At 29.2% G+C, this 17365-nt stretch overlaps 1 protein-coding gene across 1 annotated transcript; it reads right to left on the bottom strand.

The window, feature by feature from the left end:
• Positions 1 to 4257: 4257 nt before the first annotated feature.
• Positions 4258 to 9996, bottom strand: LOC115983544 (beta-glucosidase 12-like). Its single transcript, XM_031106247.1, has 12 exons — positions 9835 to 9996; positions 9518 to 9587; positions 9015 to 9073; positions 8456 to 8531; positions 8076 to 8241; positions 7533 to 7788; positions 6784 to 6899; positions 6236 to 6450; positions 6106 to 6137; positions 4937 to 5039; positions 4628 to 4724; positions 4258 to 4527 (listed from the first exon to the last, which is right to left on the bottom strand). The coding sequence occupies exons 1-12, from the start codon at positions 9994 to 9996 to the stop codon at positions 4344 to 4346; spliced, it is 1536 nt and encodes a 511-aa protein (XP_030962107.1). The 3' UTR covers positions 4258 to 4343.
• Positions 9997 to 17365: the final 7369 nt, after the last annotated feature.

Genomic DNA, 17365 nt, shown 5'->3' with positions numbered 1-17365 from the left:
AAGATTAAAAAAAATAAAAGATTAGATAAAATAGAAAGAAAAGTATATAACTCTAAGTTGTTGGCAAGCAAGACTATATTTCTTGCTTGCTTGTGTTTTTGTTCTTTCTTTTTGTCCTTTGGAAGAGTGACACTTATCTCATATTCCCTTCACCTTTCTTTTTTTTTTTTCTTTTTTTCTTTTTTTTGGGTAGAGAATATTCCCTTCACCACTTTTTTTTTGGGGTAGAAAATATTCCCTTCACCTTAGTAGCTAAATCAAACGGTTAAAAATAAATCTCGGGAGACAAAAGTAACTCCTTTAGGGATGAGTATACATTACTAAAAAAAAAATAAATAAATAAATAAAAAAAAAGAATTTACTGTTATACTGTATCTCCATAGATTGTCTAGACTCTAGTGGTAAATAAATAAAGTTCTTCAAAATAGATTGGTTCCAAATTTATTTGATTCAAGAGGTTTGAGTTCCTAATACTCTAAAAGAGTGACTCTTATCTCACATTCCCTTTACCTTAGTAGCTAGCAGCCTAAATCAAACTGATTAAATACCTCAGGAGACAAAAACTACTCCTTTTTAATCATAGTGGCAAATCTGAAAAAGAATTAAACCATGTGAGAGATAAGTATATACTATAAACTACTAAAAAAATATCTTATCAAAAAAAAAAAAAAACTACTAAAAAAATAAAAGAATTTTCTGTTATATTGCATCTCCATAGATTGTCTAGAGGTAAACCAAAATAGATGGGTTCCAAATTTATTTGATTCAAGAGCTTTGACTTCCTAACATTTTTTATCAAACAAGGCTAATTTAAAATTTTGTGGTATCACCTAATTTAATAAAATCATCTACAACTTTAGAAGTGGGTCTAAAATCATCTACAATTGCATTCTTGCATAGTTAATTTATTTTTTTCATTCCTCATAGACTTATCCATGGCCATGATCACCATTGGAAAACAACATCATATCCGTGCATTTGCTCTTTGCAAGAATAGTAACTTCTTTGGACTCAAACTAGGTGAGTTTGGCATCAGATTTAAGATTTTAGTTTTTATGTACATTTTTTTAAAACCTTACATTTTTTTTTTTTTTTTTTTGCATTTTCTCACTTTTTCGGAAAAATTTAGGCTAAAAGTATACTTAAGTACACTTTCAACAAAAAACTAGATAAGTTGTTTCAAAACAACCCATTTCTCGTGCATTCAACTTAACTAAGTTCCAAGCCTTTTTATTTAGAACCTGTGCAGACACAATTGGCATTATTTTTTAGCCATTATTTATAGTCTTTAAGCGATGAGGAGAGGTTGAGGAACCAATTGGCATTCATTTGGATCACTGGTTGTAGTATATTATTATACTAAAAGCTTTTGGGCATGTTCTTTGAGTGATGCATTTGTACAAAATTTGAATTTTATTCTACCTCCTTATTGTAATTTCTTTTTGGTCATATTCAAATCAATTTGTCCTCCTTGTGAGTTACACTCTCTTCCTTTTTCTCATACGTGCAAATGAAGGTAGATTTTGATTCTCTTATGAAGCTCATTTATAGTATTTTAATATAGTAGGTGGAAATTTAGAGAAGCAATGTTTTCAACATCTTATCTAGCACCTTCATTCTTACACTCTTTTGTCCTTTAGGAAATCTTTTTCTTTTATTTATTTATTTTTACTTTTTGGAGGGTTTTCACTAATTTGAAACACTTTATGTCCAAAGTTTAACCACCCTTCCTATACTTGGGTGCTTAGTAGGCTTGAAAGTTCAATATCAAGAAGGGCACATGATTTATGGCTAGGAATGGGCTACAATTCTTATAAGTTAAAAACTCTTTCAGTCCCCCTAAGCTAAAGAATTAGCATGGACATGTTTAGAAAAAAAAATAATAATAGAAAAAAGAAATGGTAGTAAGAGTTGGAGAAGGAATTTATTTTTTGATACGATAGGATACACTATATATAGTAGAAGTCATTAATGAGTTCTTCATGACCTTAGTTCTAGCAATATTGAAATTGAGGATAATTTGGAGGTTTTCCTAAGTGTGTTTTGTAGCTAAAATTGAATTCTTCTTGGTATAAGTATTAATAGTTGCTTTTGCAAATTTATTCATATATACACATGTTTTTCTATTATTATTTATAAACAGTAAGTTGCTCTGCTTGCTTAAAATTTGTTATATAGATATAAAATGTAGTAAATTTTTATTGCACTTGGATTAATACTATATTTTTGTGAGATATTACTTGGTTTATGTTACTATATTATTGGATCCATGCTTTTATTTAATATTTATTTATAAGTTAATCACATGCAAAATTTCAAAATAATAAGTTGCCATTTACCATTAAATCTATAAGGTTAGCCGTTAACTACTAATTTTTTTGTCAAAAATTTTGTTGGATTGGCTTTGTTGTTTTGAGTTGTCCTAATGGACTTGACCTAAGTAAAAAGTTGCATAAAAAAGCAAACTTAGTTGCACTTTCAACTTGATATAGAGAACAAAGGAAAACTTAGATTTGGGTTAGATAACTTTTTAATGAATTATAAGAAATTAAGAATTGACATAAGTGGAACAGAGTAAAACAAACTATACTTTTTTAGTCTCAAGATTTGGGGGAAGAGACATGATTCTAACTTTTGTTGTGAAAACATTCTTATTATTTATTCCTAACTTTTTCCGTTTATTTCCTTTAAATAAAAAAAATCAGAATTTTTTTATTTGTTTAAAGAAAAAAAAAATTTTAAAAACTCATCTCTAACTCAATAGTTTTAAGTTTAACATTGCCTTCCACTTTTGAGATTGCATAATAAAAAAGCAATAATTTATATCTTTAGCCAGAGAAAGTTATTACAAATTGTATTGCCATCATAAATCATGCATGGAAGTACTCCTTGGGTTGCACCATCCCTTGCACCCATACATCCTCTTATTCTTTTTGACAAAAAAATTGGTTATCTTGAGAAAGAAAACAGCACGTGACAAGTCTGTAATGAATCTCATAACAAATACACTTATCGATGTTACCATTGCGACTTCAACCTTCACATCAAATGTGCTGTTTTGAAACTTGAAGCTGAATTCCACAATCACCCATTGACTCCCATTGGCAAGACAATCACATTCACTTGTGACATTTGCGGCAAAGAAGGCAAGGGTGTGCCCAATTTGTGTGCCACATGCTGTTTTTGGATTCATAGAAGCTATGATTCTTTACCACGCAGACTCAAAGTTGTACATCACAAGCATCTCCTCCACATCACCCATTCTTCTCTTGAACTCCGTGAATCCGACTCCCGATTTTGTCTACTCTGTGTTCAAAAGGTGGACACATGCTACGGCTTTTACTATTGCTCCAAATGCGATTTTGTTTCCCACCTAAATTGTGCTATAGACTAGAGAAACAGGGAGGACATAAATTTGCTGAAACTTAAAGATGAGGAGAATGAAGATGCAAAGCTCGATCAATCTGTTGTGTCAGCAACCACTAGCGGCTCCATGTAGAGTTCAAGGTGGTCACAGGACTACCCTGACTTGGGAAAAAAAATTAATTATTATATGTAAATTTTAAAAATTATGTGATTTTTTATCCTTAAAAAAATATTTGGGACCACCCTAAATGTTTTTAGGCTCAACATAATTACATTTCAGACAAAATTTAGCAACAAACTTGGTTGTAGATTAAGACTACAACTCAACTCAATATTTTTTTATTGGATATGAATTTTGACAAATCCATCATTGGATTACATTTTCTTCTTAAATCCTCTATATTTGCAAATTTTCAAAAAGATAAAATATCAATAGCTATGTCATCACTCAAATCTTTAAAATTTGAATTTTTGTTGTCTAAAATTATACATAAAAAATAAGTTTATAGATTAAATAGTAAATAACTTTTGATTGACATGAAATTTGACATGTGTTTTAAGAACATAGAGAACATAAAGAACATAAAATTTAACATTTAAAATTTCAAAATATGTAACCATATTAATTTGTTTAGTGAGAGTTGTAGCCTTAGGTTACAACTTAGTTTGTAGTCAAATTTTTCTTTAAACTTTGATCCCTTAACAATATATTAGGTCCTTACAAACAAAAAGAAAAAGCCCAAGAAAATTTTTATGGAACTACAATTTTGAAAAAAAAAAATGTAATTTACAGCATTGATAATGAAACTATCATGTAAAAATTTCAAAATAAGAAAATTCAAAAAGGAAATTGTAAGACTTTATGTCTTTGTGTGTATATGTTCTATTTTTATTAAATTTTGTATAATTTATGTTTTTTAATGACCGTCCTGCAAAATATTCTTGGAGCCGCCACTGGCTAAATACATGACATTTGGTTAATATATAAGCTTTTCTGAATTGAGAAACTTCTTGAACCACTTGGTTGAGTTTTTAGGATATCTTTTCAACCCATCCTCATAATCTACATAGACTAACCCAAAGCGAACAGTGTAACCGTCAGCCCATTCAAAGTTGTCCAACAGTGACCAAGCAAAGTATCCTTTCACTTTCACCCCGTTCCTACCAAAATCCAAAGTCCAAACATTCAAATCATAGTCATTTATATTGCACAAAAATAATCAAATGGCTTAGGAAGGCATAATTATGTTTAAAGACTCACATTATAGCACTCTGTACAAAAGAAAGATGACTACTATGGTAGTCAATTCTCATGTTGTCCTCAAGTGATATAGTACCATTATTAATCTCATCGACTCCTGAAAAACCGAGAGAGAGAGAGAGAGAGAGAGAGAGAGAGAGAGAGAGAGAGAGAGAGAGAGAGAGAGAGAGAGAGAGAGAGAGAGAGAGAGAGAGAGAGAGAGAGAGAGAGAGAAGAAGAAGAAGAAGAAGAAGAAATTACATATAGTAATTCAATGTACGTATCACTATGGATGCCATGTAAAGTAGATGATCTCCTGTTAGATAATACCATTCTCAGTTATATAGATGACTGGGTTGTTGAATTTGTTCTTTGTGTAAAGTAAAAGATCTTGAATTCCTTGCGGGTAAATAGAAAGCCACTGGGAAGCAGCCTGCATAGTCAATTAAAATGCAAATCATGAGACTCTAATTCAATGCATTGACACTACTGTATTTCTCCCTTTGTGCAAGTGCAGAATTGATAGTGCATTTTTTCTTTTTCTTCATCATCTGAAAAAGAAAAATGTTATCATATGTGACAACATTGGAAATTTCTGGACAATTTATTTGAGCCAAAAGTTGTGTTCATTGATCAAAAGGTAAAGTGTAATATGATGCTTGAAATTGCCTTCAATAGAAGAATGATAGGTCATTTGATATCAAAATTGAAGGGAGAGGAAATTCTGCTTGCTCTTGTAGGATACAGTATTCCAGATGTAGATGCTCAATGTTAGAGCAGGATTTAATTTTTGGAGGGACAAAATTTATTTCTAACTTACATGTACAAACATGCACACACACGTGTATGTGTGTATATATTGATATTACTTTATGTCAATCTAAAAAATACGAAATCATTCAATAAAACACTAAAAAAAAATTTAAACAAGCCTTTTTTTTTCCAAAATTAAATCTAATTCAACGTATGAGTGGAAGAATATTAGTAACAAGATAGATATCAAGTGCAGATTACATAATTTTTTTTTTTTTTTTTTTGAGAATAAATTTTCTATTATTTTGGTTAATATAGACTTATAAAATATCACAATTGTTACAATTTTAAAAATATGTACCGAAAGACAGAGCTATATTATTGGATTGGTTAACATTTCTTTATATTATAATAAAATAGGAAAAAATAATTTATGTTTAAAAATATAAAGTTAGACATATGGAAGAGATAATACTGTATCAATCTAGCCATATAGGTGAAGGAAAAGTTAGGTTTGAATTTTTTGGCAAGGCAGGGGGCAATGCCCACTCGACCTTGGTTCTCCTTTAAGTTTTTATTTTTTTTATTTTTTAAGAAACAAATACACACATGAAAGAGAAAATGTGGTTCTAATATAAAGGCACATCATAAACTTTATTAAAAAATTATTTCTATTTTTCATAGACATTTCCAAGTTGTAAAAAAATTCATTGTATATAAGAAACAAGTTTTAAAAGAATTCATACCTTTTGACCAATGGGAATCCCATTTCGCTCATCTGTCATAAACATATTAACTTAACATAGGATAACTTTTTGTCCAAAATAAAAAGTGCAAACTAATTCAAATAAAACAAACCTCATTAGTAAAACGAACCTGTGATGTTAATGCAAGAGTCCGTGAAGTAGCTTGGCTGCTGGTATTCACAAGGACCATCAGTAGCATAATTTGCACTATAATAGTTTATGCCAATGAAATCAAAAGACCCTTTAACCATAGAAGATTGCTCTTTAGAAAAGTGTGGCAGTCGTTCATGGACGTGGGCAACCATTTCAGCTGGGTAGAGACCAGAATTTAGTGGTTCCATAAACCTAGAAAAGTTATAAAAGATCTACAATTGGCTGCGTTCCAAAACATTGAACAGTAATTTTTCCTTTTTGGTTTGTGTTTATTATATTAGATGATATGTATATGAATTTCAAGTTTGTATTTAGAAATTGCTGATTTGTTGTATACCCTATCTTTTACTAACAAATAAAAATACCATAGCTTCTCAATCTAGATCCGTTCAGAGGTGACATCAAATTATTTGTCTGCTTTAATTTTATTAACTTATTTTTTATGTATAATTTTTAAAGCCTCACTTTTTAAAAATATATATTACATATAACTATAATTTTGTAGATAATCGGAAAACTACATACCAATCATACATAAAAGCAAGGGCTCGAGATGCTGCATCTTTATCTTCAGTTGACTCGGAATATGGCAATATCCACGGTGAATTTAGTGTAATACCAATTTGACCCTTCTGAGACATCTACATAAATCATATATTCTAAATTTGGATTATTTAGTTAGACTAATTGAGCTCTTCTCAGAGAAAAAATAAAAGTTAGACTAATTGGTTGAAAATCGTACTGATTTTCAATTGAGTGGTATATTAGTACATTATTCACCAAATAAAAAGATATTAAATTCAATAAGAATTCAATAAGAATGTGGTGTGAAACTCAAGTTTTACACTCTTCAATCCCAACATGTCATATCATTACATTACATATTAAAAAATAAGTATAATCATACTCAGTCAATTCTAATATATCCATATGAAAATCCAATCCAACCGTGAGATATTGAGTTTTTTTTTTTTTTTTTTTTTTTTTGAGGAAGGTATTAAGATATTATTAGGTATGTTAAGATTTATTGAGTTTTAAGTAAAAAGCTAATATGACAATCTTATATTAAATTATGTAAAATATAAGTTTTACACCTTATCCTTACCAAATTTAGACTCAAATAAAAATAGTATATTAGTAATTTACAAAGATATAAATAAATCAAGCACAACCTTAACCGTGATATATTCTTAATTATTATTCGGTATCACGTTTAAATTCTAGTTGATTATGCTAGTGAATTACAATAATCATACATATACTATAACACTAACCTGGTACTTGTCCTTATAGACTTTGACTGCAGCTGTATGAGCAAGAATTTGGTGGTGAGCAACCAGGTAAGGTTCAGTAGCTGAATCACCCTCATTACACTTTGAGGACAACCATTTTGAACATCTACCAGGTGCAAATGCACCATTTCCATACCCCATAGTAGTGAAGGTTTGTGGCTCATTTAAGGTGATCCAATGCTTCACCCTATCACCAAACTCTTTATAGCAAAGCTCAGCATAGTCCCTAAAGTCGTTTCTGTTTATATAACCCGTTGAGATGTGTTAAACTATAATTTGGAATACAGTAATGTTACAAACACAATTTTGTTCACATTTTTTCAACTTACTAAGTTGATAACTTGTTATTGATTTTCAAATTGGATTATTATATATAGATATTATTACTTTATTATCTATCATTCATAACTGTATCTCTCAACAATAGTGAAAATATTTGTGGACAATGTTTTGTCTATAGAGATGTTATTTGGATTATGTTATATGGATGAAAGTTGGGAGTAGGTAATTATAGTCATTGCTTACACAATTTGGTGATTTAAAAAACCGCCATAGGTGTCTTCAAGTGCCTGTGGAAGGTCCCAGTGGAATAGAGTCACAAATGGCTTCAATCCATTGGATTGAAGCTCATTGATGAGATTGTTGTAATATGTAATGCCTTCATGATTCACTCCCCCACTTAAGTTTCCACCTAATTAAAAGAGAATTCAGTAATATAATTGATTTAAATAATTCGATTTGGAATCACTATACAGGGGTTGATCATCTCAAATTTTATGATCCAAGTGATTTTAGTTTAATTGAACATAGAAACTAGAATTAAACAAAGCATAAATTCAAATCTAAGGATTAAAACCTTCTTGAGGATTTATAAGAAAAAAAAAAGCATAATTTAGTAATCTTACTCGGTAATAATCTGGACCATGAAATTGAAAATCTGTAAGCATCAAATCCAATGTCCTTCATTATACTCACGTCTTCCTGCCAAGTTATTCAATTCATTATCAATCAGTCCAAATAATACAAGTAAACGAAAAAGGTATCATTGCCACAAATACATAAATGATTAATCTTCAATAACTTGGTCATGTGAATGTAAAAGAAAATCCAAAATACAACAAATGAAGTCTTAAATCTGAAATCTTTGGAATCTGATGTAGCTTGCAACAGATTAAGCAAAAAGTAATAATATGTAAGCAAAGTTCACTAAGAAAATCATGACAAAAGCATGACTAATTTTAAGTTGGGGTTTTGATGTGGCCCTCTACCTAATAATTAATTTAAACACGACTATAAGAGCAAAAGGACCTTAATGACATAATAATAATGAAGACTTTCTTGAGACAATTAGGTTCATGTTAACTATTTCATAAGTTTGGTACTGACAATAATGTTTTTATCTTCTCTTGAATTAGCACATCTACATTATAATAAAACATTGCATTATGTCAACAATATATATACCTTGTAAAGATGATAGGAATCATCAGCAAGTAATCCATTTTTACCATCCTTTATCTTATCTGCAACACCAAAAAGTCTCGAATAATCAAGTTCAAATTAATATGTTTAAGCAACTAAAGATGGTTGGGTTCAAAAGCTTAGTCTTATGAAAGCATTTTAACGTATTCCATATTAGCAACTTTTTTTAAAATTCAAAAAAAAAAAAAATCTTTAATTAAACAAATACATTCCATGCACTTTATTAGAGTTGTTGAGAGTAGTCATGGATGGCCACCAACATTAGAAGGATAAAACCTAACAACATTAAAGCTATTTAAACTTATGCAGTAATCTAAGAGCAATTATATCTTTCTTATGACATGAATAATTAATGAACTCATATCATATATCTATGCTTATGCAGTAATCTAAGAGCAATTATATCTTTCTTTTCACATGAATAATGAACTCATATCATATAACTATGATACACATATCTATACACAGAAAGAGAGAGGCGTTACCTGGGTAGCGCTGAGTGAAAGAGTCCCATATACTAGCTCCTCTACCACCTTCATTTGTTGCACCTTCATACTGCACAATAACATAACAAACTAAATCAACAGCCTCTAGTATCATAGATTTTTGCATATATAAAAAATCTTTCCGATATGTTAGTTTTGATTGGAAAAACATATATATATATATATATATCTTAGATAATTCAATAGTTGCGGAAGGGAGGATTTGTACTCTAGATGTCTTCATTGAAAACACTAGAAAGTGTCAGTTAAACTACAAAATGGTTTATAGCAATAGGTATATTAATTCAAACACAAACCTGATAAGAAGATGATGCTGTGCCAAATATGAAACCCTCTGGAAAACTGCTTCCATTAAAAGAATATTTTGAGTCATAATTCTGAGTTGCACCTTCACCCAAAGCCACTGAGCCAACCATGACAATCAGAAATAGGAGGAAAGGACCTCTATTAATCCCCATGATTTTGATTCTCTAACATGTCCCCCCCCCCCCCCCCCCCCCCCCCCCCCCCCCCCCCCCACATCAAGTCACCTTTATATACTATAGGGAGAACATGTCAATGGATTAATATATATATATATATATATATATTTTTTTTTTTTTAGTTCAATAAAAACTTAAAATGACTCTGTGCCATCAAGCTTTGAGAACTGTTTTGCACTTTCTTTTGGGTATTTTTGGCAATTCAGTTAGCCTTAACACATCTCATTGTGTACTCATTTGGATCTTGTTGCTTGCAATATACGTTGAGAATACTTTCAAAGTATAATTAGTAACATTTCCTCAAAGAATGTGTGACTCAGTAAAATTGTCTAGTTCTAGCTCTTTATTCCCACACCCCTACTTATTTTACGAACAAATAAGTCATTTTCTTTTTAGGTAGGTTAACCAAACTTGTAGTTCTAATCTGCTAGAGAGACATCATGTAATTGAATATTCAATCTTTATTGACAATATTGTATAAAACATGGCTTGGCATTGTTATAGTTTGTAAAATATTGGTTAAAATATGATTTTGGTTCTTGATTTACTATTTATAGATTTGGTTTCGTGTTTATATACTTATTAATTATTTTTATTTAGTCCTTCAAATTTTAAAATTACTTCAATGCTAACTTTTACCATATCTTACTAGTTACTATCACGTAATGATGCATAACCTTTTTGTACACAAGCTTTTGTATAATGCAATACATGCAAATACTCGAAAATAAAAATATATTTAGATAGACAGTTGAATTTAATATCTATAAAATAAATAGAAAATATTATGGAAAATCTAACATGTAATTTTAGAAGAACAAAATCTTTTTTTTCTGAGGTGTAAAAGCTATTTGGATATGTTTGGAGGCCACATAATATTCATTTTAATTTGCTTCATGCTTCTCAAATTCTCACTTGTCATGCATATTAAGTTCTACTTACGCGTGTCTATTTTCAATTAATTAACATGGACTGCAGTTTGTATGTTAAAACAAAATACTTTTTGTGTTTCTGATAAACTCTTATTTTAAATGGCCCCTTAACTATTTATTAATAACCATTTTAAGAAACTTTTATTATCACTTTTATGAGAAATATAATAAAGTGTAAAAGAATTAAGTTTTTTTTCCTTTTTTATAAAAATTTTTAAAAATATCCTTTAAACTAATACCCTAACCTGTTTGGATTGAGGGGAAAGAGAGGGAAAATGGAAGGGAATAGAGTATAGTTAGTCGAAAATAAGCTAATTTTAAGTTAATTCTACTCTACTCTACTCATCCTCTATCTTCCTCAATTCAAACAGACAGCATTCATTATTTTTTTTTCTCTAAACACTAAAGTTGACCGGAAAAAATGAACTAATCAATATTTTCCAATTTTTTTTTTTTGAGAAACCTTCATCTGAATTAATAATCTGAAATCAGCCAAAATCGGCTGAAAGTACATCATTGACTTGTGGTGGAACATCCTCCATCCACACAGAGAAACCAACAATATGTCTCGCATATTTTCCAATTAGAGTGGACCAACCTTCTGTAAGCCTCAATTGTAATAGTATTTGGTCCTTCTACGCTTCTTTTTTTTTTTTTTTTTTGGGATCATTTAAATATAATTATTTGTCGTATTGTAGCGATTTACCTTTTCTCTTCTTCTTTTTTTATGAACATTTACGTTTTCTCTTCTTGTAGCTATGCTTTATTCAATTAACATGAGTAGGTAAGAAAATTTGGTAATAATGATTGTGATATATAATAAATTTCAATTTTCATGAAGAGGTAAGAAAAATGGTAACAATTGTGAAATATAATAAATTTTGGTTGGAGGGTCATTTTGAGATCGGCCTTTGTTTACCTATCTAAATATTACCAAAATGATCAAAAGATTCAATACAGAGTTTGGAATCTTATTTATTTCCTAATCTTCAAAGAAACTTAGCATAATACGGTACGGCAAATTGATATATACGAGTTGAAACTTAAACTTTTGAAACTTGAAAGTTAACGATAAATATTTTTTTATTTTGTGTGTGCATATTTCAACCATTAATAATTCTTGTATAAAGTTCTTTAAATCATGACATGATAATCTATAATATGTCTATAATAAAAATAATAATAAAACTGAAGATGTTGAAATTCTAGTTAACTTCATGATATTTTGCCACATAAATTTTTAAGACCTCATCAAGAGCTACTCACACCTTTATCGACTGTTGTGGCCTTTCGGAAAGAAATTGTTTATTTAAATTATAAATTACACTTAAGATTTGTGATCAATTTGAATTTACGGCTTAAAGTTTATAATTTAGATTTAAACCCTTAACACTGCATGGAACTTTGAAACAAGCCCTATTCTCTATATCCGTTGCTAAAATGTTACCACCAATAGCAGATTCATAGCTAAAATAAAATGACTCCAAATCTCCTTTCACAACCCAAATCCAAAGCTAAACACTAAGCAAAAGCCCAACTTAGAGCAAAAATTCAAGCTTTAGTGACCCCCCCCCCCCCCAAAAAAAAATAAATAAATAAACTCATAGATATATCATATATCAAATTAAACTAATTTTAGAAAAAGATTGCGGAAAATAGCAAAATACCAAAAGAAAAATACTTACATACCTATAATTCACCGTTTCAACACTTGGGCCTTAACTCACATAGCGAAAGTTACCGTTTTGGGCCTCTTCATATTGTGGATCACATCTTTGAGATAAACTTATAATTAAGTAATAATTCAGCTACATATTGAGTTTAATTAGCTTGTCTAGAATGCATCTCAAAATTTGACTTTTCATTTATAATTACTAGTGTAAAATACCGTGCATATATACGGATATATTTAAAAACAATCACAATTATATACATTTATGAGTTTAAATTATACATGGTATCAAATATGTAATGACTTCTCATATTATATATATATATATATATATATATATATATATTTAATATTTAAAATCTAAGCGGATTTGGATTTTTTATTTTTTGCACTTAATAATTCATTTATCACAAAAATTAAAAAATTAGATAAAACACATAGATAGCGCAAAATTGAACTCCAATTGAAATCCAATTTAGAATCTAATTGGATTTAAAACCTTTAATTTTTGCACCTAATAATTCACTTGACGTGAAAATTTAAAAATTAAATGGGACACACGGCACAAAATTGGATTCCAATTTAGAATCTAATTTTACTTTCTCTAAACTTTAGCTTTAACTCTCTCTCTCTCTCTCTCTCCCCACTTTTTTTTTTCTCATTTTAGAGTAAATTAATAAATAAATAAAAACCTAGAACCAAGTAAGTGATAGAAAGAGCTAAATACATACAACCACACAATTCTTGGCTTCGTTTCAATAGTTTCACGCATTGCCTCTCGTTTTCCTTTGTTTTACACAATGTGAGATAAAGTTGTTAAAAAAAAATTAGTGAAAAGCAACCTTTAAAAAATAAGTTAAACTTAATTTTAACAGAATTATTTATTTATTAATTAAAGAAAATTTTCATTTAATCCATTTTTTATGATGTTATCAAACATAAGAAAATATGAAAAATTATCTTCACATAATGTTTTCCTAATTCGTTGTTTACAACTGTTTACACTAATAATTTTTATTATTAATTGTTCCAAACTTCCAATATTGCATCTAAAATGTGGTTCTACCTTAGCTATCAACCATGAATCTGATGCTGACATCGAATACTAAGGAGACAAACTCAGAATAATATTGTTTTATAAAATTAAAATTGGATCTTATTATATTGATAAAGAAGGGAAGGTACTAAGGTAACTTGTACGGCAACGTAATATTCCTTTTTTTTTTTTTTTTTTTTTTAATCTTCATAAGTTGCTAAGGTCGTCCATATTGCACGGATGCATTAATGCCATAGAATAATAATGACATAATTGGTGTGAGCAATGGTTCACTCTCTCAAATGAATACAAATTTTCTGTACTATTTTTTTTGTTCTACTTTATATTCCACTAATCACAATTTGCTATATATTTATTTAACTTTTCTTATAAAATAATCAAAGTTTAAAATAGAAAAAAATAAACACATGATAAGTTGTGATTGGTAGAACATAAAATGAAATACAAAATGTAATACAGAAGATTTGTATTCCTCTCAAATATTGTAGCACCATGCGGACAAATTGAACTACCAAAAGTGTCAAAACTATTAATAAACCTAAGCATATTCCAATAGAAAAAAGTTCTGTTTAGCTCATTGGACTAAGATTAACCTGGATTTCGTATTCTAGTTCATGATTAGACAGGAAAGGCCTCAAAGATACCTAAATAAATTAGAACATAATTGACAAATGTGTTATAAACCATTATAAGCAAGGCTAGCTAGTCTCTGTGATTAATTACTCACTGTTCTATATTATTGGCAAGAAACTTTAACTTTACTACCCTCTCTCACTCTCTGACACACACGCACATATTTTAGAAGATGAAAATTCTGAAATAGGGGTTTGAATTTTGATATTTGCATTTTTCAGGAATGGCTAAGAGACCAATTATGGAGTTTCTCCTTCAGATGATCAACTTCATCTTCACCCTCTGTGGCCTAGAAGTATTGTTCTATGGTTTATCTTGTTTGATCAAGTGGAAACATGCACCAACACAGTCTGATCATGTTGACAAAACGAATTACAGGATGACTAATCAACTGTTGCTTGCAATTGATCCATCGAAGCTGTTGTCTAATAAGCTTCCTACGGCTTGGTATGTGGGTTTTATTCATTCCAATTACTGTCACATTTTTTTTTTTCATTTGAAGGTTAGCTTGTGACTTTAATGGTATTTCTTAGTTATTGAATCTGTAGAAAGCAGCATAAAATCTTTAGACTATCAACATGTTCCATTAGTGTTAGTCACAATTAAAAATAAAAATACTTAATTATTACAGAATTGATTTCTTCAGATAGTCTGTTTGTTCAATTGACTGATCAATGTGAGGAAAATCTACTAAATTAAATGATCAGGTATTTATTGGATGCCCTATAATTATCCCTAATAGCATGAATGTGTTTCCCTTAGCCCTTAACGAGCTTTTTTTCAAAAATTAAAGGAAAAAAGAAAAAGCACATCAAATAACTAACTTAAGACTTTTTTTTTCTAATTATTTTTAAATATATATCGAATAACTTATGTTAATTTGGCTGTTTTCTCTCAAAAAATAAAATGTCAATAACCTATTTATTATAGCAAGGAGCCAAGTAGTACTCTCTTTTTTAAAGGAGATTATAGCAAGCGGCACGTAGTAGATAAGAATGATTTATAACTCTCTTTTTCAGAAGATTATAGCAAGCAGTACTTAGTAGATAAGAATGATAACTGTTGGTTTAAAAAAAAATGATAACTCTTTTTTTAAGGAGATTATAGCAAGTAGTACTTAGTAGATAAGAATGATAACTATTAGTTTCAAAAAAAACAAAAATGATTACTCTTTCTTTTAAGGAGATTATAGCAAGAATAGTACTTAGTAGATAAGAATGATAACTCTCTTCTTCTTTTTTTCTAATAAAATAAGAATGATAACTCTTAAAATGGAAGTTATGCAACATTCCATATATATGTCACACTTTTAGCAATAATAATATATGATGAAATTTCTGTTTCATTCTCTCTTCTTTTTTTTTTCTTTTTCTTTTTTTCTTTTTTTTTGAGATGTAAACAAAAACGATAACTCTTTTTTTAAGGAGATTATAGCAAGTAGTACTTAGTAGATAAGAGTGATGACTCTTAAAATGGAAGTTATGTAACACTCCATATATATGTCACACTTTTAGCAATAATAATATATGATGGAATTTCTATTTCATTTTTTTTTAAAGAAATAATTACAATATGCAGCTATTTTTTCAATTCGAACCATTTATCCCCTAAACTTCCAAATACTTTATGTATGATCGAGAAAATGTGTCAATTCAATTGCAAGACCCTTATCTAATTCCATAATTTCATTCTCTTTAAGCATATGTTATAAAATTATAATACAAATAAGTGAAATAACAAATTAAAATGCTACTTTTCTAAGAAAGTCTTCCCTATGGAAAGATCCAGATATATTGATATATGCAAATTGAGGTACGTCTGTTTTAGTGAAAAATATTTTTCGTATTTTCTAGTGTATGGTATGATGAAAAATGAAAATTGCAAATTAATGAGTTTTTGTGGTCTATAAAGAACAAGTCTAATACTCATAAAAAAGAAATAAAAGTCTAATAAAGAGAAAAATATTTCCAGTTTTTTTTAAAAGCAAAAAATGTTTTAAAACATTATATACTCAATAAACAGACTCTCTCAATAGTAACATATCTCCCTTCACCAGTTTTTCTCTCTCCAATCCACCAACCAATCATTAACTGATGTTGACCAACTGTTTTCTCTTTCTCTCCGGTCCACCAACCAATCCTTGACTAATTATTGACCAATTGTTGACTTTTTCCAAACGACTAATTGAAAATACTGCTATAGCCCCAATTTCTAAAAAGCTTTCTCAATTAATTGTTTCGTAAATACTAAAATTTAGGTTTATATTCCCATTGAAGTCGAAATGGGATAAAAATAGAAGGTATTTTCCTATTTGAGGTTTATTTTTGTAAATGAACGTATTCATCATATAATTATTTAGAATTATAAGAATATTGATGATTTTCGGTGCAAATCAAACAACAAAAATGTTTTCTAACCTGCATTAAACATCACAACTAAGCACAAGAAAATGAATTAGCTTTTTTTTTTTTTTTTTAAAAAGGTAAGAGTTTGAGTTATTTGCCGCAACATAAGAAGTGATGATTTTATCTCGATATGGAATTAAACTATTAAGTAGAAATGGTCAGTTTTTATTGAAATTTGATGTTCAAAAGCCAATTTCCATATTATAGCCATATGCTTGTAAAATGAGTTTTTTGTGCTTTTTCTTTTTGTATGTAAAACAAAACATAACAAAGCTCTAAACAAGGCTTAGAGGTCCCTAAAACCTAATGGCACACTAACACTCCCCTAGGCACACAAGTACGCTTTTCTTTTGAGCATCAAAACGGAAATTTTCATTATTTGAAAGGAAAACAAAAAACAAAAAAAGTGGGAAAGAAACAGATTTATGTATGCTCCTAATTTTATTTACACTAATAGAAAGAATGCAGCTTGATTTGATTTTAAGTTTATGTTGACCATGTGAATATATTACAAATCATTTTTAAACCATCCAAGGAAATTGGCAGAAATACATTATAGGCCCGTTTGGTAATAGTGTTTAAGTATTGTTGTTCAGTTTTCAATATTGTGAAAATACATGTTTGAGTGTTATAGAAATACGTGTCA

The sequence above is a fragment of the Quercus lobata genome, chromosome 4 (genome assembly GCF_001633185.2).
Source record: "Quercus lobata isolate SW786 chromosome 4, ValleyOak3.0 Primary Assembly, whole genome shotgun sequence".
Classification (NCBI taxonomy): domain Eukaryota; kingdom Viridiplantae; phylum Streptophyta; class Magnoliopsida; order Fagales; family Fagaceae; genus Quercus; species Quercus lobata.
This window is presented reverse-complemented; position numbering and strand designations above follow the sequence as displayed.

Excerpts from the sequence above, each read along its gene's own strand:
- LOC115983544 (XM_031106247.1), bottom strand. The coding sequence starts at position 9,996 with ATGGGGATTAATAGAGGTCCTTTCCTCCTATTTCTGATTGTCATGGTT. Across the intron at positions 8,532-9,014 it reads ATTCCTATCATCTTTACAAG|GAAGACGTGAGTATAATGAA; the intron begins GTATATATATTG and ends ATAACTTGGCAG. Across the intron at positions 6,138-6,235 it reads CTCTTGCATTAACATCACAG|ATGAGCGAAATGGGATTCCC; the intron begins GTTCGTTTTACT and ends TGTTTATGACAG.